The sequence below is a fragment of the Limanda limanda genome, chromosome 21 (assembly GCF_963576545.1).
Source record: "Limanda limanda chromosome 21, fLimLim1.1, whole genome shotgun sequence".
In the NCBI taxonomy this organism is placed as follows: domain Eukaryota; kingdom Metazoa; phylum Chordata; class Actinopteri; order Pleuronectiformes; family Pleuronectidae; genus Limanda; species Limanda limanda.
In genome coordinates, this window is record NC_083656.1 from 11,735,011 (window position 1) to 11,758,671 (window position 23,661).

Here is a 23,661-nt window from a genome sequence, read left to right on the forward strand (position 1 = left end):
GGAGGAAAGTTGTTGAGTTCACGATAGGTGTGAAGAGTAGGAATAAAGGCGTCGGTGCAGGTCTGTGGCCATGGAGCCGACTCAATGGAGGATATGCACTCACTGACCATGTCTCTGTACATGCATGTCATGTGTGAGAATTCTTAAATGAGATGGATTCCGACTGTCGGAATTTCATTTGACGGTATCCTCAATTTTCTGAATCATTCCTCAAGGTTGCAGCATTTGGCAGAGTTCTGAGATGCCTGAAAACAATATGTTTATAAATGGTGACGTGCACTGAAGGGACTGTTCTTGTGATGAAATATTTATTTTCTTTTGTGAAATTTTTCTCAACAAGTGGTTTTTAAATCCCCTTTAGGCATAACATAGATTTGAATTTAGTCCAACTGCATTTCAGTTCGGTTTCGTCACTATTCCTTGAAATAAATATATATCAATTCTGGTTTCCACAAATCCAATCTGAGATTCACACAATCAATACAAAATAATGGCTGACTCTCCCTGAAAATGTAGTTTAAGAATATGTGGAACTTAAAGAATCCGTAAACAACCAACTCCCACTTTTTGTGATGCTGCTTGCTGCCGATGTCAACAGAAAAATAGCAACACGCTTTTTCTCATGCAGATCCAGTCTCTTTGATGCAGGTCGGCCCCTCTCCTTCTCCGTCTCCTTCCGCCATTGTGTGCCCCTCAGAATTCTCACTGGACTCCCTTACTCCTTCTCGCTTCCTCTCACACACACACACACACACACACACACACACACACACACACACACACACACACACACACACACACACACACACACACACACACACATGCACTCGCAGACAACACACACACATATTATCCCTTCCTCGGGGCTGTGTCTGACTCCGGCATGAAATCAATTTCGGAGCCCGCACCCTCCCACCACCCTTCTTCGGCGCCCATTTTCTCTCACCATGAAGCGAGACCGTTGCTGTGCCAGCCTGAGGACAAAATCGCCCCCCCTCCCCAACCTAATGCCCCTTCCCCTGTCCCAGAAACCCTCAGTTCTGCGCCCTCGTGGCGCCCGGCGTCGTCACCCAGTCTCCCTTCCTTCCTCGCCATCACCTACTTTTCACGGTGGCTCTAAAGGCCTCATCTTCCACCATACCCCATTTCCATAAACTTTTTAAATATAAAAAAATGCATTCCACACAGATAGCTGAGACCACACACTGTGAATCAGTAAAACTTTGTTTCGTTTGCACCCTGCTGTTTTACTGCCAACTGTATGTGTGGAATACCTGTGAAAATCAACTTTACTGTCTGAGAAACTCAAAGAGTTGCTTGAGTACATAAAAAAAAGTATAGCCTTTGATCATCAAAATACAGGCTAAATGGGAGGCCATTAAAACTTCACGTAAAAAAATCAAGCGTAACAACAGCTTGGCAACGTGACAGCAGCATGAAAAGGTCTGGAATCCCAAAATTGGTATAAAGTGACAAATAGTGCGTAAGTTGAAAGAGGACTGGACGTGTGGAGGTGCGGCGGCGCAGCTTTTATCATCGCGATTCCCTTTGCCGGCGTGCACCGCTCCTTCCTAATCCGCACTGACAGAGTTTTCATCATCTGAGGAGGTGGGGACGACGGAGGACTGGAGGGAGCTGGGGGACTTTCCTCCACTTTCTCCCCCAGTGGCAGTGCATGCCGAGCGGCCTCGGCCAGGGCCACCAAGGCCCCCTTTGTGCCCGTTATCACCAAGTGGTGAGTGATGGCGCGGCGGCCTCCCGCTCTCAGGAGAGGGGAGAGCGTTGGGAGGGGGAGGAGGTGAGGAGGAGAAGGTGCAGGAGAGGAGTAGATTGGAATGTTCCCAGAAGAGACAGAGAGCCAAAAGAGAGGTAAAGAAAGGGGAGAGAAAAAAGACGGAGGCTGTTTGAAGGGACGGCCGGGGTATCATCTGCACTTTTCTCACAGGTGCACGGCAGGAGAAATGTGCTTCGCTGTGATGACTCATTACCATCAATGAAATGTGGGAGCGGAAAAACTCCCAACAGTGGGAGAATGGTCAGGATTTCACTCGTTATATGTTTAAACCATGTTTTATCTGACAGGCTCCAATTTAACAAGCTGATGTCATACGAGCTCTAACCACTTCGTGTTTTCCTGCTCGATTCTATGTCCTGACTCAATTAGAGACGAGCACTGAACAAACGTCTAGACAACGGGCAGACGTCCAGGTACATCCGAGTCGCTGCAGATGGATCTTGGGAACTGCCCAGACGGTGCAAAGGGGTGAAAGGTCAGATTTACCCCCCGACCCCTGCTCTTCTCTCCTCTCCTTTCCCATCCTGCTCCCACGCTCCCTCCATCACTACAACACCTGCGTCCTCACCAGCGCTAAGGTCCACACACACACACACACACACACACACACACACACACACACACACACACACACACACACACACACACACACACACACACACACACACACACACACACACACACACACACACACACACACAGAAGCATTTATACATGCAGATACCAGTGTCACAGACATCTCTCTCTCTCTCTCTTTCTCTCTCTCTCTCTCTCTCTCTCTCTCTCTCTCTCTCTCTCTCTCTCTCTCTCTCTCTCTGTCTCTGTCTCTGTCTCTCTCTCTCTCTCTCTCTCTCTCTCTCTCTCTCTCTCTCTCTCTCTCTCACATAAACACACACACACACAAACACACACATTCCTGGCCTTCCCAGCTGCCTGTGCACCTGGGCTGGCAGCTGTCATCACCGTGGTAACTGGCATACAGCTGGCTGTGTCACTATCACCTGACTCATCTGCCTTTCAGAGAGAAAGACAGAGAAGCTGGCAGAAAAAGTAAAAAATGAACAAATACTTAAAATTTAGAATGGAGGTGTAAGTGAATGACAGAAGAACTGGACACATCAATGGTTGTGCAGACAACGGTGGAAATGAGAAAACTGTGGCAAACTAAATGATTATTTTCGGGATAACATCTCCTGTTATTCCACACCTGCCAAGCAGGTGTCACCATTGAGTTTCTCCCCTTTGCTCCGCCTCTGTTTTTGTCAACTGCGCTCCCAGCTGCTCCTCATTGACGAACCAGCCGCAGTATGAAAAGATGACAGGTATCTATCACTCTCTGCCATGATGTCTGTGCTGGCCTGGTGACAGTATTTCTCCACTCACTGCCTTTTTGACCTGTGGCTAGTTAAAGACAACATCCGAAAAAAGGACAAACTTAAGTTTGCATGAAGTCGGCGTTCACAAAGCCACATGTTGAGGTTTGCTTCTGACCCAGAACACTGTGAGTCACAGTGGGCTCAAACAGCCTTGGACGTGAAGTGTTACTCATGAACTTGCGGCCTTGTTCAAATTTCAAGCAGTGCTTTGCCTCTTGCCTCTGAACACTGGTGCATTATATTTCACGATGGTGAGCCACCACCATAACCATGTTTTCCCCACTACTGGCCTGTGGATGCTGCCCAGATTCCAGATTCACCAATAAGTTCAAACGCCCCCACTGGCTGCAGCAGTGTTGGCCGTGTGCGCTGGATGAACACTTCAATGTTTTATTGAGGGATTTTGCTTTAATTTCACCCATCTGTTTTGGTCCTGCTGCCTCCTGGCTGTGTTTAACTACTCGATCTGTCTTCCAGCGTTAACAGCAGAGCCAAAGTGAGAGGAGAAACAAAATTATCTTCCAGTTACTGGATTTAGTGTCTCTGAAGATTTTTTTTATCATGAGATTTTTTTCCCCAAAATGTTTCTTTTTTTTTGGTGGGGTAATAAATATTGTTGCGACCAAATGCCTAATGGCCATTTATTACTACAAGCTACAGATAAAACACCACCCAGAAATAAACTGTCCTAACCTATTTCCTCGTGTGATAAAAGAAAAAGCTGAACCATCTGCTTTTAAAAGGTCAGGATCAAGGATGTAGCAAAACAAGACTTGTGGAGACCCCCCTGCACGGCCGACTTTAATTACAGCTGAGGAAGTTGCACAGCTTAACGTGTACCACCCTGCTCGGCTGTTACATCCCATGACTCTGACCGAAAGCAGAAATGCTGTTTAATATGTTTTAATGTGCCGGTGTGCACGCTGCAGCGATGTGTGGCAGAAAGCTCCGTGCAGCATATGTGCAGGCGTGTCTGCTCGGCCTGTTAAAGCAGAGGGGACATCAAAAGGTGGGTTTTATACCCCCCCGCACACCCCATTGCCACCCCTAACTATAAATCCAGCCCAAAAGGAGCCATTTATGGGACAATAAGAGCCAATTTATGGGCCCCAAGAAAATGAAGGCAATTCAGAGGTGTAGGATGAAAGATGACAAGGGCTTTCTTGCGGCTAGTCGGCGTTAGCTGGTAGCTCTGTGTTTCTTCACAGCTTTCTCCTCTGGAGACCTAAGAGGGGGGGAATGGAGAGAAGAGATGTGGGAATTGGGGTCTGGAATTTAAAGAAACACCAGCACAGAGGAGAAGCATTTCCTTTCAAAGGAAAAACTGGTCAGCTGCATAAAGGCAGAATGATTCCTGCAAAATGATTTTGTACCTTTTGCAGCATGTTTTTCAAGAACTTTTAGAAATCACATTTTATCTTGTTGTGGTTGCCTTGGCAGAGATTCTCCGCCAAGTTGGACGACCTCTCCTGTCCCCCCAGAGGTCACAAAACGCTTTCATAGGAATTCATACATAAAGACAACGGGTTTAGCAGCATTTTGGACACACACACACACACACACACACACACACACACACACACACACACACACACACACACACACACCTACACAGTGGCGGAGGCACAGGAGAGATGAACCGGATCCGGTCTGCCTCCGAGTTACTCAGGTGTGGTAAAATCGCCGGAAAGCTGACACGAGACGTTTGGGGAAAATCACCGAGAGGCCCGTGCCATGCCCAGACCGCTCAAGCGTATACAACAGCTCTGCAGCCTGCGGTGTGTGTTTGTTGATGGATGCAACAGCACATCAGGAAGAGCTCTTTTTCCTCTGTTTTATCAATCTCTCCGCATGTCAACTTCCACAGTATACACACACCAAAGTCGTGTGTCTCTCTGCGGCTGCATGACCATGAGTCAGCTTGTCACATTGTGTCTGGAAACAACTTCTGATCGGATCCGTTTATTCCCCTCTACCACCCCTCGCCCCCTAACCCTCTCTCTCTCTTTGTCGCTCTGTTCCTCTTTTCCTCATCTGGTTTAATGGTCTGTAATCGTTACCAAGTATCATTAAGGCCAACCTCTGTGGCTTCTAACGGCGCTGTAGGCAAGCCAAGTGTTTGTTGTCAGCATTTTATTGGCTTCCAGGGAGGAGGGTTGTTGTTGTTCAGTGTAATCTTGGCACGCCAATAACAGGTTTCAATAAAAGCAGCTGCTTTCTTATGGTAGTAAAGCCGTTCACTTCCCTCCCTGCTTTTGCAAGTGTGTTTGCTGGAATAAACTGAAAGCTACCTGTAGAGATGAGTGGGAGAGTTTCCATTTGTCCAAAAACATGTACATCTACAGTCTCTCTCTCTATTGTCTAGCATGCATTAACACATTTTCTCTCTCTTTAAAAAATATGTTTCAGTCATTCATTGCACTGTGCAGGTTTCTCAGGGTTGTGACTGTTACCAATACTGGCGGGTTTAGCTTGACCACACTGCCCCCTTTAGGGCACAGCTGGCTGTTGCAAATGAACAAATTTGGAGAGGTGGAGGTTTGGGGCTGAACTTGATTTAATAACAATCTTTTAGTGGCTTTAAGCTGCTTTTTTTTATTTGCGGTTCTCACCCATCTGCATTTAAAGGTGGTCAGTAAATCATTGGCAAAATAAATTCTTTAAACCAGGACTTTTTTTCATTCTCCTTGTTACCGACACTCCAGAAATTTTAAAATAATAATCGAAAGTGGTACATTAGGCACAAAACCCACCTCAAACTATTTTGAGTTCAAAGCTGACACAAGTGGATTTAAGGTGGATAAACATGTGGTAATGAGACACGAGAAGCAGGAGCAGGGATGTAAAGAGGTGTTCAAGAAGGAAGAAGGAAACCTAATACAATTAGAAAAAGAGCACTGATGGATGAGGTACTTAAACATTTTCCTTGTAAATGAACAAATAAATATACACTAATTAACTCATGTAGAAGAAAAAAGTACCACATAAATGTTTTCACTAAACGTAAAGAAGTCCTTGCTTTTTCATATATTCCTAAAGTATTAAAAGTACAAGCAGAGTGAAGCCTTTTCCCTTATGGAAAAGTCTACAACATCATTAACTCTGCCGACGGTATATTGAGTTTGATGTTAACATGAAACGTGGGAAACACAACTGCAGTGTAAACAGTGTGATTCATTGCACACGATCATGCAAATATAACTCAGCAACAATTACAAATCCTGAAGGTAACATTTCAAGAAAAGGAAAAGAAAGACGTGGGTGAGTTATGACGATAACATCTCTCGGCCTGTGTCACTTGTAGTTAATATTGAGCACCTATCATTTTGCGATGAATGTAAACTTTGTCCTACCTTTTTTGCTTTGTCATCACCAGCTTGTGCGTAATTTAGTAACATGGGACACATAGAAATAAATTCTGAATAAAACGCTAAATCTCAGTTCTGAGTTGGACGTTTGAGTTAAAGTGAAACTCCGGTGTTGCTTTCTACTATGAGATCTGTGCCGTTATTCTTGGCAGCGAAGTTTGATTTGCCACCACATTCCACAGTTAAAAGGTATAGGAGAAAGAGTTCCCGTGTGCCAGAAAAGAGTTCCCATCTCTCATGTAAAATTAAAAAGCACTCATATAAACATTATTGAACCTCTGCGCGAGCACAAACATTCCACGATGATGTCTGGCTGACCCCGTCGCTGGTTCGTGTTTCCTCTCCTGGTTTCTCCTGGGTTTTTTATTTTGTCCTCCATCCATCATTTCTTATTTTCTAACTGTCTTTATCGTTATTTCGCAGTGCAGATGTCACAGCCTACACGTGGTCATTATTTATTATTTGACTGTATATTTGGACATGTCAGCAGCTCAATAGAAGACAATGTCCTGTTGGTCCAGAATAAATTACCTCAACAAATATCAATGGGTTAAGATGATATATACAACAGACTTGCATATCTCTCATATCATCCGCTAATACTCAACATCATGTAATTCGTTTTAAGAGAGCTTAAGAGTATTAATATCCCAGGGTAGCGACAGAACCCCTAATCCCCTCCTTGGTTCCACATGGGAATATCATAAACATACATGCTTAATTAATATCAGCATATTGTTTTGCCATACAGCCGTGACCCAATAAAATACTTTGTTGATTTTTGGAGTGGAAATAAGTAAATGCATTATCTGCAGCAAAGAGACATTTAAAAACAAGTCTGTGTAAAAATGAGGGCACCCAACTTGTTTTATAGTAACCAGATATTCACAAGCGAGTGCATTATGATATGTCTAGCTTAACCTGACCTAGACTACCCTAACCTTGCCTAGCCTACATTAATCTTGCCTGGCTTAATCTACCCTAACCTTGTCTAGCCTACCGTACCCTAACCTTGCCTAACCTAACCTATTCTTGCAGGCCTACATCTTAATCTTTATGGTTATGTGCATTTACAGACAAAATGGTAAATCTTCATACAGTGCCTTTACCATTAGTTGGACAATAAGCATTAATAGCCACACAACCCAGATCTCTATGTTCTACACAGATATGATCCACATCACTGTTGTCTCAAAGCAGATCACCATCTCATGACCGTCATATGGACTCTGTCAGACAGTCCCATCCAGCATGAGGTCAGTAGGCAGTCATGTGGAACACTAAAATCTTTGTCTGTCCACATTTGCACATTTGCTGCGTACACACCCGGTGCTGTTTTTCAACCCTTAGTTTGACCCTCTGCTATCAGCCCCCTGGGAAGTGAGTGACAGCTTTTATACGCCACCGCACATGTAACTGATATTAATTAACATGACTCATCACTTTCCAAAAACACACGCTTTCAGGGACTTCCCACCGTGTCAAAAACAACTTTTATTTTTCCTTTATTTCAAACACAAGTTAATTTTACATCATCTTTGGCCTGTTCACCTAATGAGGCCAAAGTCACAAATGACGGGGCCAAACAAATTTCTCGATCAAAATTCAGAGTTGTTTTTTCGCGGACCATTTAGTCGTCAATCAGTTTGTCGAGCAGTTGTGTTGTCGCAGCCGTGAGCAGTCGGATCCCTGAGTGACAATAACGTTGTGGTCACATGGAGCGTATCGGTGTAGAAAATACCCTTTTTTCTGCCAATTAACATTCATGAGTGTGTCGTTTCCAAGAAAAACCTCACATCGATCCAGTTTTTTTTTTTTTTCAAAGCAGCTCATTGCCTTTGCTGGAGCCATCTTTGCTAACAGCTGTGCCGTATACGTGTAGCACTTACACCACTGATTGTGGGATGTGGTTTGGCCTTTACTTGTTATCATTTCACAAGCTGTTTGCAGGGATAGATGATGGGGAAAGTCTGCGTAACCATTTGAGGCTTCTGACATGAAAAAGTGTAAAACCCCCCCAAATCACTGTAAAGTTTCCATCATATCAACCTGGGGTGCACGTCTCAGGGGGGGTCTCGGCAAATCTCAAAGTCATGAAGCAGTGAGGGAATCATTTTGGAGCCCATGCATGGGCAAAAATTAGTCATCGTTTATGATCAAAATCTTTTCTAAATGTAATTTCTGGTAAAAAAAAACAAGTTGTGAAAACATAATTAATCCTGCCCTCGATGACTTTTTTCCCCCCAAGTTTAAATGATGCAAAATATGTGTTTGAAAGACAAACAATGAGGTCTGCCTTTACTGGCGGATTTAAACAGAGCTGAGGGGTTTTCCTAAGTCAAAGACGGTTGGGAACCATTGGTGTATATGACAGTATAATCATCGTCTTATGGCTGTGACCTCCCGGAGGCCTCCAAAGGTTATCCATGATTCACTCAGATAATGAGCCTCATCACTTAGGCTGTCACCCGCGCTCCTCCGAGGGGCAGACTAATATCAGCAACCGGCGATACACTGAGGAGCTTTAATCCCATGCAACACTGACCACTTACTGTAAACGGATGACTGATTGGATACTTATTCAGCATAACATTGAATTGCACTGTGCCGTTGTGTGATGTGGAGCAGGAGACGAGAAGTTAAACTCTGAGAGCTGAGCTGCTATTTTAGGTCTTTGGTGCCGCTTCCCTCCGTTTCACCACACCTTAACAATATTTCCCTCGAGAGCAGGTTGCCGCCATTTTATTTGCTCAAGGGATCGAGGAAAAGCTACAACAACCACAAGAGGCATTTGGGTTTTTTTCAACACAGTGCAACACCAGGCCTTCAATCCTTGTCCCTTGACATTTCAACTAATGACAGTCTTTCATTTTATGGTTCCTGAGTAATGACGGTCGTTACAAAAACAAAAAGAATTGAACCGGACAAATTCAGTGACATTCATAACTTGGCACAACCTCTCTCAGATAATTAAGAAAATTGATAATCGTTAATGTCAGCAACTGCTTAATTTGTTTTGTGATGCGTTATGTTCTAAAAGACTAAATGTCAGTGATGCAGACTGAGATGATTCTGTGGGGCCCTGAGTTTCAACTCATGTGCATATTGATATAAATACTCTGAGATAATACTTCATCTTCAGCCTATGTAGGTCAACAAGACCACACAACTTAGCATTGGCAGGACAGTTAGCTTTTTCTTTGGTTGAGATCATAGACTGTAAATTAAGATTTACAACACGTCTGCACTTCCTCCCACTATCCAGAAATGAAGCCAAGTATGATCATTTGTAGCCAGAGTTTGTACAGTAGCGATGGGAGGATGGATCCTCCCATTGCTACATGTGCTCGACCAATGGCAGGTCAGTCTCAACTGTCAATCATGTCTCATGGTTGCTGGCCGTCAAATGAACACTTGAACATATCTTCTACCTAAAATGGCAAAAGACATCCTTGAGAAACAATGTATTTTACATGAATTGGACGATTTAGTTTGATCAATGTTCCATCCACTAACATGAAGAAAGTGGTGTTATGACCTATAGTGCAGCCAGCCAATATACAGTCTATGGTTGAGGTCAAATCTTTAACTATACAACATGTACTCCAGGTGGCTCTTTGGTGTTTGTCTCACGTCATATTATCCTCTCCTCTTCTCTTCCAGCTACTTTCCCAGTGTTTAGATGCAGTCATGGCACAGCGCCACCTGTCCAGGCAGGTGAGCTCTGCAGGGACACAGTCTGCGGTGCGAGGGGTCGGCGCCGGCACAACTGAACAGTAGAGGCTCCTGCTGGAGACCACAGTGTCGGCCCCAAGGGTTGTAGGCGGGAAAAAGATGGTTGACTTCCTGCCCCATGCTAGCGCAGCCAAGTCCAAGCCTATGAAAGTGGAAAATAGTGATACAAAGAACAAGAGACTGTCACTCTTACACACTTATTGACCAGGGCTGTGGCTGATCGGAAGATGGTCTGTAGTTAACCTAATGTGAATGTACAGAGCCGTAAAGCAGGGTGCCAGTGGTCCTAGTCCCTACTTCCAGCCGGTCTACCTCTGACACCCATGCTCAGACCACACCCATCTTCAAACTTAGCCTTCATTTTCATGTCCACTCCATAGCTGTAAAGTTTAGCGACTGTTTCTAGCAGGGTTTTGATGCTATGATATGATAAGTTCTATTCTATAGTTCTCAATTTTATTTGTTTTGCCAATCCTATTCATTGGTTTGTTCAATGACAACATTTAACATTTTACTTTTGTTCAGTATCATGTATCTGGAGTGTAAATCTAATGATCCTTCACCTGGTAAACGCAGAGGGACCGTTGAGGTGGTGAAACAGAGCAGGCTCGCACACCAGGGAGGAGCGTCGACACACACTAACGCACGATTGGCCGAGGGGACCCAGGTGCATCCTCAGAGCGCTCTCCGGGGGCCATGTAGGGACAGATTTACTGCAGAAGTCCTGGAGGGATTTCATAAAAACAACGTGAAAGACAATTAACAATAACGCACCTTTGAACCAAGCGGTGGTTTCTCTTTTATCAGTGGCCAGTGTTGCATAAAAGCATTTGAAACAATCTCGACATTGATAAGTCACTAGTGGATGATATTGCTGCTACAATATGTTTTTTTTCCACACACTTCATTACAGATTGCATAAAACATGTCTGAGTCATGTATCACTCTGTTAAATCAGGCGGATTTTAGAGTGTAGTGTGGTGTGGGAGCAGCCGATCATGTGATGCCAGCTCCCCCTGCGTCTCTGCACCTGATGGGTGATATAACCACGAACCCTCTCCAGCATCCCCTCACAGGTGAACTCTCGAGGGGTGAAAGGCTTGACCTGAAAAAACACAAATACAAAAACACCTTAATTCAATGTCACTGCAGCTAAAATTATGTTTTACCTTATCTGGAAACTACCTCGGTGCTTAAAATAGCTTTGAGTGCCTCCCGTACATCGGTCCTGTTGGCCATGTCCACGGTCCACACATGAGGTCGACCAATGAACTCCTCGGCATAAGGGTGCTGGGAGGAGATCTGCGATGCAAAAATATTTATTGTGTTTGATTTTTAATAAATCAGTGCTAAAAGGGATTGAAAAACATATATTTTTGATTCCTATCTGGGGGTTTTTTTCACTTTGAGAAGTTACCTGTCTTGTAGTGGGTTTGCCCTTGTAGAAGTCATTGTTGTCTGATGAGTGTGGAGGGTCAAATTTTGGCTGAAGAAAGACGCAGCCCAGAGCTATGGCCTCAATAGGAGCTGGACCCTCATAAGGAAAACCAAGACCTACAAACACCTGCAGAGAATGACGGGGGCAGCAGAGGGAAGACAAATCTCACAAAATCTCCCACAAGATCATATAATAGATGTGAGTCAGATTCCCTGGCTTCTCTATTCTGAGATGAATCTGACCTTGGCTCTGCGGAGAAGTCGTAGGAAGTGTTCCTGACTCAGCAGGCCGTGGTTGGTGATGAAGCCGGGCAGATTAGATGAGTGTCCTGGAGGCTGGTAGACCGTGGCGTGGGTCTCCAGCTCCTCGCTTATCACCTCCACATACTCCAATTTACCCTGGACACAGAGTATTTGATGATTCCTGCCTGCTACCCATCTTTCTACAGTGCAGTGCATACACACAGTACATGTTACCCCTGAGGTGATGGTACCTGCCACATGTAGTCCTGTTTTCCATAGACGACTGCTATCCTGTCCTTCCTGTAGGTCTCAGGCTCCAGCTCCTCCTCTCTCACATCCGCCCTCGCTGCCTCCTCACTCACAAAGCCCAGGAAGGAGTTATCAGGAGTGTGAGCTGACAGAAAAATAGAGCAGGTTAATTATTTAAAAAGATTTAAGAGTGACAGTGGTCTCAACATACATACAGAACTGAAGTCTCCAATCACACAATTTTTATTCAATACGGAAGTTCGGGAAAAAATATTTTTGATATTAAACTAAACTGCCTTTAAGTCTATTTATGACTATATTGTATAAGTACTACTTTATGTGTGGGTGAATGTGTTGAATATGTTGAAGGTGAAATTCCGTAGGACTAATCTTGATCAAAAATGGTGCACAGATCTATGGAAGCATATTGCATTCACTTGACTGTTTTTCTGAATTTACAAGATCATTTCATGTTTTCATGAGAAAGAAAATTGCCCTGTTTTTTCGGGAATAAACAGGATCATTTTTTGTTATAATGACAAAAAAAATGCAGTTTTTTTTATGTTGGATGAGATTATTTTTCTCATGAAAAATGAAAATGATCTCATTACTTCATTAATGCATTATCTCATGAATGCAATTTTTTCTACACGCTGTGGGTTGTCAAAGACAACACAAAAGAGAAACATGTGGGAAACGGACAGACGGTGTTGGATCCAAGGTCGTGAATGAATAACAGCTAAGATTAAAAATATGTGAGAGATGAAAAACACACAGTGCCGTATAAATCAGCTGTTAAAGTAAATTAGCTTTCCTTTAGATTTCGAGATGGTTTAGGTTCGGGGCTGTTTGGATAGGCCACTGCCTGCCCCCCCGCTGCCCTAGGACACACTGAGGAAGGTGTGAGAGATGAGTATTTACTTTAACTAGGAATGTGCCAGCAAAGGTGTGTGCTTTAGTTTGCGTGTGTGTGTGTGTGTGGGTGTGTGTGTGTCATCCTCTCCTGTCACTAACTACTTTGTTTAACTTCTTTGTTGCCAGTTCTCGTCTCCTTGACACTTACAGCAGCTCAGATTCTTCTCCTGGCTCAGATCCCCTCATCTCTAACACCTGTCTATGTTCACACACTCACTTATCAGATTAGCAGAGATGTGCAACAACTCAATATAATCAACATTATGCAATGAAAAGTGTCTTTGATTTCAGTGTTTTGTGTGTTTAGTGGAATCCTTCAGTCTACAATCTTCCTCTCCCCTGTTCTACAAGAGCAGTAACTACATTTGCTTTTCTCTAATCATTTCTCTTTCCCTTAATCCTCTTCATTCTCTGTCTTTGTTTCTGCTCTGCTGTCTTCCTCTCTTCCTGCCCTTTCCCCACCATCAGCTAACAGCCAACTCTTTCTCCTCCTCCTCCTCCTCTTCTTCAGCAGGACAAATAAACAGTGCTTCAAGCTGAGGGATGGAGAGCGGCTCTCGGCCCGAAGCGTCCAGCTTGTCTCCATCCCCCGGCGGGGCGGGACGGACGACAGGGAGAGGTGTTGGAATGAGAGCTCTGTCTGGGCACCGGGTTTATTTAACCTCGGCTATAAATCCTCTCGCTCTGAGGATGCTGAGAGGGGAGTGTGTGAAAGAACCAACACTGTGGCAGCAAGTTATGTATTTATATATGTTAACTGTCTCCTATCGCAGCTACTCCCGCACAGACACCGGGTCACGTGTTTGCACTGTATAAAGAAAATAACATGTTGCTGGCACCACGTCAGCATAATCAGAGTATGCACATACACACACAGAGAGAGAGACTCACGGAACATGGTCATGAACTGCAGAGGCCGCAGACCCCATCTGCCCCACAATGTTTTGTATTCGTGGCTATTTGCGTAACTCTCCAGGTTAAATGCTGGTTCGGTGCCAAAAGAGTCCAGGATTCTGAAGCGGCACCTATAGAGTGATTCGAGAAACAAGTAAATATCAAAAGAAACCTTTGATACATTTGATTTATCAACTCATCAATGATCACATGACCACAAACAACTTTTGGTGTGTAATGCTGCCGTCATCATGTGATTATACCACTAACCTGAATTGCCCTGAATGTACTGATAACATAGATAATATTATCATGACAAAATATTTATTATCTAATCTTTTTAAGTTGAATGCAGTGAACTCACACTGTGTCTGCTTTACATTAAAACAATATCCGACTAATACAAGCTACAAAGAGAGTAATATTGGTTGCTTATTTAGTTATGATATTAAGAATGAAGGTGGAGGATAGTGTTTCTAAAACTTGATTTACCTTAACATTTAAATTCTTAATAATAGTGATTATAAATTAATCTTAAATATAAAAGTATTATCTAAGTAGAGCAGCACTGATCTATTAGAAGCATGAGTGTGTATGTTGGTAATTGTGGATATATACTGGTAATGCTGGAAAGCCAGTCCCATGGCTCCCTGAAGGTGAGCCAGACCATGGTAGTCGGTGTAGACGAGGTCAAAGGGTAGCGGCCTCTGGATTGGACAACTGCCTCGGCCTGGAGCAGCACCTATCAGGCTAGACACACATCGTAACACTAATTTACCTCCCTAAACGTTGCAGTAAAAACATTTAACAATTCAACATTCAACAATCAGCAGCAGGGGGGTCCAGTGGTAGTCGTCACCTGTGGAGTTGGCGCTGGGATGTACTGAGGGTAACATTGTGGCCCAGGATTGTCAGACAAGCGCTGAGGTCCGCCCATTGGACCAGCTCGCCCAAAGGACCCCCTCTCTCCACCATGGCTTCAAAACGCTGACCAGCGCTCCCAGCCAGGGCACCGGGATACAGCAGCACCTACATGATGGAACGTTTCAAAGATAAGACTAAAGGTATTTAGAGAAGAGGCTACTCATTTCTGTTCTTTCATAGCTCTTATTACAACTTCTAAACTCTTCTTTCTTCCTTAAATTGACATATTGAAACATGAAAACTTCCTGAACCTAGTTTTACATTTCAGATTGACATTTGTTTACTTTAGTTTTAAAAGTACTTATTTCAAAGTATGTCTAATGTCAAACCATTGATCGTCTTTTCCAGAGGGGTAGGGTTAGGGTTAGCTCAAGGTTCTGTCAAAATCTAGTTCCAAAATAGTGTATCACATAGAACATGAGTAAAGTTGCATAAAAATTCAAAGATGTTTAGCATCTATATTCGGCCATATTTTTTACAAAGTGAACTAGCTTTTTATTTAATTAAAACTAAATGACGCTCAACAGAACGGCCGGCTGTTTATACCCTCACCCGACTTGCAACCGTCCTGTTGCTGCTTTGCCTCATCCTCACACCAGCATGAGTCCAGCGCTCAGACATCCTCTCCACTCTGGACCTCATGAAGTTTAACGCAGGTCCACTGCTGCTGTTGCCGATGACCTCGTACAGTTGGCTCAGAGACGTACGTATCACTACCTGTGTACAATCAGAATGTGAAACAAAAAATACAAAATAAAAATAACTTTATAACATAATGCACTTTTATTGTATATAGAATAGCATTCCAGAGAAAGGTGCTTTGTGCCATGTATGACCTACGATTAAAGGTTTATAAAATCTGATCTGTTTTTGTAGACTTGACCACGGTATAGTGAGAGTGATATGAACTTGGTATGATTGTACCTTCTCTGGATTGGAGGGAGGTTTCCTGTGCCATGGCAGCGCCGAGTGGTTCCTTCCAAAGCGCGGAGGACAAAAATCTTCTATTTGGCTGAGGTAAGTCAAGATGGAGCAGGTGGTGCCATCCACCCCATAAAAAGCATAGCAGGGGTCTGACTGCCAGCGTACCTGCAGGAACTACCAGACAGATTTATAATGATACGAAAACAGTCATGCATACAGCAATATTACACACATGCTTTATTTTATTAAAATGTATTTCTGTATCCAGATCAAACTTAATCGTCTGCTTACTAATTCCAGAAATGTCTGTCTGTCTGTATGTCATCTTATAGACTTCACACTTGACATGTGTATTATTAATGGCCTGGGGAAGTAAAGTGCTACAGCAGTGGTTCCAAACTGGGTCAAACCTCAAGTCAAAATCGCTGCCAAAGCATTCTTATGATTGGATTTTTTCCCTTCTACACAGGAGTGATTCTATGTAGAAGTTGCTCTCGAAGTAAAAGCACAATGTATGTTTCGTTGTTGAAATGCTTGAAATTGCCCTCAATTACAGAGCTTTTATTTTGAAAAATTGTGAACTTGGGTCTGAATATGGTGTTGATTGTTAAACAAACCTCTGAAATCCTTCAAACTTATATATAAACCACAACAGTCAACAGTAATACAACAAATACAGTTTAATTTTATGAAAAACATTGACCATAAAATCATCATTGCAGATAAACCAGATGGGATGAATAAAAAGTGTTCTAACTTTACTCTGCACCATAGACTTTAAAAGACTCCAGAACACATTAAAGAAAAATCATTCTAAAAATTGTAATACACATGTATTGTTCAAATTTGAAAAAAGGAGGTTGAATACAGTAAGCAGACATGTAGCCATTAAGTTTATGCTACCACAAATATTTTCACTTTCTCACCTCCACTTTTTCGGCACAGACCGGATACGCAGCATCCATTGGCACCTCACACTCACTGGGCCCTGTGGGCGAGATATGAGCCGTCAATCAGTTTTATTTTCAGAGGCCGTAGATGCGTCATTACGCCACAGTCCCGGCTTTAGTAACAAAAAGAACATTGTAGAGTCGACTCTGGGTAATGAAGGATAGTAGGTAATGACTCTTATATACAATCTCTCAACTGTAACGCACACAGTGAACAGCAGCCACCAGAAAGACATACAGAGGCATTGAGGGCAGAGTGTGTTACGGGCCATTTCCCGTAAAGCCCTCCCACCATCTCTTGCAAATGTCAATCAACTGCTGAACACACACGCACACCTGACCCACCTGCCTCCTACCAAACATTCCCCTTTTACAATGCGAGCGTTTGCCAACATACACAGCTCTGAACGGTGTAAAACAACCTAGTTAAAATAAAAAGAGAGAGGGAAAAAAGAGATAAGAAAACCTGCAGGAATAGCTGAGGTGTGAAAGCCCGCAAACGGTGATATGCTATAGGAGCGCGGCAAAATAGGAAAAGAAAAAGAAAAAGTCCTCCCTCTGCAAAAACAAGAGTACGAACAGACAAGTTGGTGAAAGGACTCCTGGGTAATTCAGGCCCATTTTATGGTGTGAGGTAATGTGAGAGGGAGGAGGATGAGGGGTGAGCAGGCTGGCGATGGAGGAAGTGTGTGATGGCGTGCATGCGGGTGGCATGGGTGTGTGTGTGTGTGTGTGTGTGTGTGTGTGTGTGTGTGTGTGTGTGTGTGTGTGTGTGTGTGTGTGTGTGTGTGTGTGTGTGTGTGTGTGTGTGTGAGACACCCTCTGACTGTAACCCACCTCTCACCTGACACCTCACAGGAGGGTCGCAGTGTAGATGTAAACTTTTGGGACTTGTTAAATCTCTATTCGAGGACTCCATCCCCCATAACCACCTGCACCCACTCCCCTTTAACCCCCCACACACCCTCCACCATCACAGCTTGTTAATTTCACTGTGTGGTTAACCTCTATTGAGTCTACCAACTGTGCGTTTGGCTCCGAGCCTGTCCAATTATCGAAGGTGCGTACAGGGAGAGGGTATTTATTTGGTGTAGCCACAACATTGACGCATGTTATAACTGGAGCAAACCATGAAAATGCTGTTTTAATTTGGACAATGAGGTGCTTCTGGTGAGGTAAACTGTCAAATGAGAGCGAAACACTAGAATTGTGTGAAATAGCCTCATACAAGTCTTATCTATTTAAATTCATAAATATAAACCTGTGTCTTTACATCCAAATCCAGAGAAAACAGTCCCTTATCCTTTTATTATAAAGCATCATGGTGTCCATTCATCATGCAGACAGACACATAGACACATAATTCTCTGAGCAATCAATGAAAATGTGGAAAAATGCTCAATCTTACAATGTAAAAAATTACAATTCCTAAATCTGCCCCATGATCCTGAGCCACACCAGAATCTATTCTTATTTCCTATCTTATCCTGCTTCCATCCACCAATTGAAATGATAATCCGTCCTGTAGTTTTTGCCTAATCCTGCTCCCTAACAAACAAACACCAGTGAAATGTAACCTCTCTGATGGTTTGACTCCTCCCAGACAAGTCAAACCAATAAAACCTCCCCAAGATAAGATAAGTAAAACCCATCAATGGAGATTAACTACATGTGATAAAAGCCTTGTCTTTACCTCTCTGTGCTCTGAGGTCATCATGCGGCGCTGGAGTGTTCGAGCGATGGTGATGCTCGTGACTGCGGCCGAGCAGATCGAGCTTCTGGGCCACTCGCATGAGCTCCTTCTCCACCAAGCGGGCCAGGCCTTGCTGGTCCTGTCTGAAGCTGCAAAGCACACACATTTATTCGACCTCTAACCAACACTGTAATTGTATAGATCAGTAAACAGTGAGGTGCTGTTGAGGACCTCTGCAGTATCACACTGAGGTCCTCTCTGCTCAGCTGGGTCACATCTCTCTCTCTGCTCAGCCTCTGCACCTGAGTGCTCAGAGCCTCCAAACGCAGAGCCAGTCTCCGAACGCCGAGACCACGCTGACCTGCGGAGAATCAGAATCGGGTTTTATTGCAAAGCAGGTTTACACATAGTAGGAATTTGATGTTGTGTATTTGTACAAGAATAAATATTAAACAAATAAGATTAGGAAACAAAATTCAATGTAAAAACTGCTATAAGCACCAGGGAAGGGATTGTGCACTAGGTTGTAAAAACACTAGAGACTGGATTGTGCAAAGTACAGTTAGTCGGTTTGTTAGGCCGAGTACATACCAAAACAGTATATGTAACTATATACAACACATACTGTATATGCAGGATCACGCTCCCCTCATTCCAATGTTTTGGTATAAACATATAAACACAGTGTATTAAGTCATATAGAAAATCTCCTAAATAGGAAATCTTGTTCTGTATATCATGAAATAGCAGTGTTATTTAACACTGTTTTCTTAACTCTGGGTCCTGCAAATGAAGCAGTGATTATGGTCACTTGTACTTTCCATATTCGGTGTCGGGCAGTAATGTCACTGGATCATTTTTATACAGAGACACATTTTCCACAAGAAAAATATATGTTTATGACGGATAAAGATGGAAATCAGTCATCATTTTTTTAAAGAAAGTATTTGAATTGTAACTATAGAGCTCTGTGGTCTTTTCACATAAAACACAAACACACATCGGTTTGAACTCTTACACTTACACCGTAGGAATTTATTTTTGGGAAAAGCTCGACACACACTATAGGCACTTTATTAATAGCAAAAATGCCTAGAAATGTCCCACACTTGTGGTTAGGGATGTACAATACGCTATTTATTTTCGGGAAAAGCTTGACACCTTTGCGATTGAGGGTAGTAATGTAGACTGCTGACCTTTAATGCAGTGGAGATGTGAGTTTAAGATCAAACTTCAACATGATCTCCACAATGCAGAAAAAATATTCATCAACTTTAAATTTACAATGATTTGTATGTGTTTATGTGTGTGTGTGTGTGTGTGTGTGTGTGTGTGTGTGTGTGTGTGTGTGTGTGTGTGTGTGTGTGTGTGTCTTTGTGTGTGTGTGTGTGTGTGTGTGTGTGTGTGTGTGTGTGTGTGTGTGTGTGTGTGTGTGTGTGTGTGTGTGTGTGTGTGTGTGTGAGTGTGTTACCCTGATCCTCTGGTGACCTCCCAGCAGGTTCATCCTTGGTCATCTCATGTGGCACCCAGAGGCTCTGCAGCAGCAGTGTGAGAGCTGACAGGCACAGACAGAGCACCAGGCAACCACTAGAGGGCACAATACACAGTGAAGCCTTCTCAATGATACAGCAAACAGCTTTCAGAACATCAGTGGTTGTCAGTCTGTTTCCCTATTCGGTCTGACGTGACCTCCACAACATGAACTCAAGCATCCCTGCACTGAAACACCTGTCTTCTCTCATATTTGTTTATTTAACTAATTTTAACATTTTGAAACTATTTAAACCATTCATACCTTAATCAACTTCTTAGCTATTGATCCCTTACAATAAGCCATTTCTCAACAATTATTGGTCATTTGAAAATGTATCCCTTACCTTAAGTAAGTGCTTATCAAACTAAAGTCTCCCCACATACACCCTTGCAAATAGAAGGATTACCACAATCTTTCTAGATAGATAGATAGATAGATAGATAGCTAGATAGATAGATAGATAGATAGATAGATAGATAGATAGATAGATAGATAGATAGATAGATAGATAGATAGATAGATAGATAGATAGATAGATAGATAGATAGATAGATAGATAGATAGATAGATAGATAGATAGATAGATAGATAGATAGATAGATAGATAGATAGATAGATAGATAGATAGATAGATAGATAGATAGATAGATAGATAGATAGATAGATAGATAGATAGATAGATAGATAGATAGATAGATAGATAGATAGATAGATAGATAGATAGATAGATAGATAGATAGATAGATAGATAGATAGATAGATAGATAGATAGATAGATAGATAGATAGATAGATAGATAGATAGATAGATAGATAGACAATATAATCATAACTCTGCCCAATTTTATGGCTCATATTCTAATAAAGATAGATAATCTAGAAAACAACTTCACATATTGTCAATGTTATAGTTCTTAGTACATTTAGTACATTTGTTAGCCACATATTGGACATAAAATGTCACTTCTGAATAATTTGTGTCATAACCAACCAGTTAAATATTGTTTGAACTTCACAGAATTGATTTTCAGAGCAGAACTAATGCAATAAAAAACTTACAGCCTGACTCCAGCCCCTCACCAAACACACTAAGATGTGGGGAATTTAACTTTTCCATGACCAAAGTGTGTCAAAACAAATAAGTGAAGCGTGTGTCCACTCACTGCTCACTTGGGCGCACACCGTCAGTTTAACAAGGGCAGAGAGAGCGATCACTTCACTTTCATCAGGCCTGTAAACGCACCAGCCCCCAACTAGACAAACACGGTGGAGTCGGGCACAAGCACATACACTAACAGCTTCACTGCTCCCATGGAGCCTGTAAAGCTCCACATTCACATCCAGACAAATGATTTCCATTCAGTCCTCTTTCTGTCAAAGTTGTCAGAGCACTCATCACGACAACAGACGCATGTGCTGGAGGGTATTTTCAAGAGAGAAGAAGTATGGCTGTAAAAAGCACAGGACGAATAATAATAAACCAGATATTTGGCCTCATATCTGCTCCAGGTGATAAATGACCCAAGTCTACACAATAGGAAGAAGCGATTATGAAGTTACTTTCTACTGATCATCTCTACTGTACTTCTTCTGTTCAGTTATTATCCATTGTGTCGTCTTCATCATGAGTCTTACCTGCGTGGCCGTAGTGCAACACGCATGGCCCTCTGTTTACAGGTTGTTGGATTCCACTGTCAAGACAAGCACATTATCAATACATGTATGGTTGCATCTTGCACTTTTTTTTATAATTTATTAATTCATTCATTCAGGTTTTTTGGTCCACATAAACAATTTCCCCCAAGAAATGTCGTACAAATAAATAAAACATTAAATTAACACAGAGTAAATAAATAAGGAAACTATAACTGTTGTTCTGCATCAGTGTGGGACAGATACACAGATGTTTCAAAAGCAAACCAGCACAAACACACACACACACACACATACACACACACACACACACACACACACACACACACACACACACACACACACACACACACACACACACACACACACACACACACACACAGAAACACACGCATCCTCACCTCCTTGGCTCGCCATCCCAACCCACTGGCAGCCACCAGGCCTGTTGTCAAAACACACAAACTCTGTGAAGATAAAGTTGGTGACCGGGAGGTATCCTGCCTCTTTTAATTGTCTCTCTTTTCGTTCTCTTTTCCCTCCTTCTCCGGCCTTGTCTTTTCTCTGTCCCAGCGCATTTGGTTAGGCATCCTGCCGTTGTCAAGGTAACCTGACTCCCCTTAAAAAGAAAACAATACCCGAGTGCTGCTTGGGCCTTTCACGTACACAATGGAGCCCACGCTATTGGGTGACGCAGTTTCTTTCAGTCGCGCTGGCTAGACTTAAGCCTTGTGTTTGGATCTATACTCGAGAGGGGAGCTCATTTAAATAGCTCAAATGGTGCAGATCTTTGGCTTTGGATACACAACACAGTTTAATGACAGTGTAATGCAGACAATAGACTTAAAGAAAAACCCAGAGGAAAGTGTATAAATATCAATTACGGAATAAGATGTTATAAGGACTTAAGGAGTTATAACAGATACTTCAAACTGGAGTTGATTGATTTATTTGGAGGTTTCGTTCTAGTTCATAACGAGAGAAGCTGAAAGTTATATAACAAATTTTAAAGCAAAGATACGTATCATTGACTCTCCATGGGTAATATGATTTGTTTCATTACTCAAAAATGTATTCAATCAATCATGCATGAAGAGGAAAGTATATTTTTTGGGTCAAAAGTGTAAACGCCTGAAGAGGGCGCCATAGTACCAAGATGTTGTTGTTGTTGTAGGCCAGAACATCATACATTGTCTCAACACACTTATTAGTGACGTTACAGAGAAACCCAACAGTTCCTACTATTATATTAGCAAGTACTTTGTTTAAAATATTGTAAACAGTGTCAGCTCTGGAGTCAGGGATATCTGCAGAGAGAGAGAGAGAGAGAGAGAGAGAGAGAGAGAGAGAGAGAGAGAGAGAGAGAGAGAGAGAGAGAGAGAGAGAGCTCAGTGCATGATGGGAGTTCCCCCAGCAGTCCAAGCATGTAGCAGCATAACTGAAAGTCTGTATTTAGGGTATGATGTGATCTATTGGGATAATAGGATGCTGCGAGCTCTTCATTATACGATGGGGCTTCATGAGTAAGGGATTTGTAAGTGAGGAGCAAGAATTTTTATTGTTACAACGAATACTTGCCACAAGGAAGTATTGTTCAGAGCTGCTTACGTCCCGGTCAAGACTGTCTTCAGGTGACGGACCATTCCTCAAACCAAGTGAACTGTATTCTGAAATATACAGAAAAAGCTTGATTATTATATCTACTCTATTTGAAGTTTGCCTCTAAAAAGGGCGATTGTGTCGACCAAGGACACAGATCACAGTTGCAAACAGCAGGCTGAACATTTCAACACCTCTTAACTAACTGACAACATCCCATTTACATGGAGAGGCAGGAGACCAGGGCACTATGTGACTTGGGGACTTGGATTAGCCTCAGTCAGCTGACATATAGATCATTCAAAGAGGGAACGCGTCCATTTCTTTCAAAATAGACCCATACAATCAGCTGCTGATTTAAAGATTTGTATCCCAC

General features: G+C 42.7%; 1 protein-coding gene across 1 annotated transcript; it reads right to left on the reverse strand.

The window, feature by feature from the left end:
* Positions 1–10,217: 10,217 nt before the first annotated feature.
* LOC133028270 (alpha-1,6-mannosylglycoprotein 6-beta-N-acetylglucosaminyltransferase B-like) lies at positions 10,218–21,697 on the reverse strand. The gene is made up of 17 exons (XM_061095467.1): positions 21,672–21,697; positions 19,975–20,090; positions 18,735–18,864; positions 18,504–18,652; positions 16,787–16,848; positions 15,861–16,034; positions 15,483–15,653; positions 14,872–15,041; positions 14,631–14,762; positions 14,010–14,143; positions 12,206–12,348; positions 11,955–12,110; positions 11,692–11,838; positions 11,460–11,576; positions 11,305–11,379; positions 10,838–10,998; positions 10,218–10,416 (listed from the first exon to the last, which is right to left on the reverse strand). Exons 1-17 carry the CDS (start codon positions 21,695–21,697, stop codon positions 10,218–10,220), a joined length of 2,262 nt encoding a protein of 753 aa, XP_060951450.1.
* Between the last annotated feature and the right edge of the window lie 1,964 nt (positions 21,698–23,661).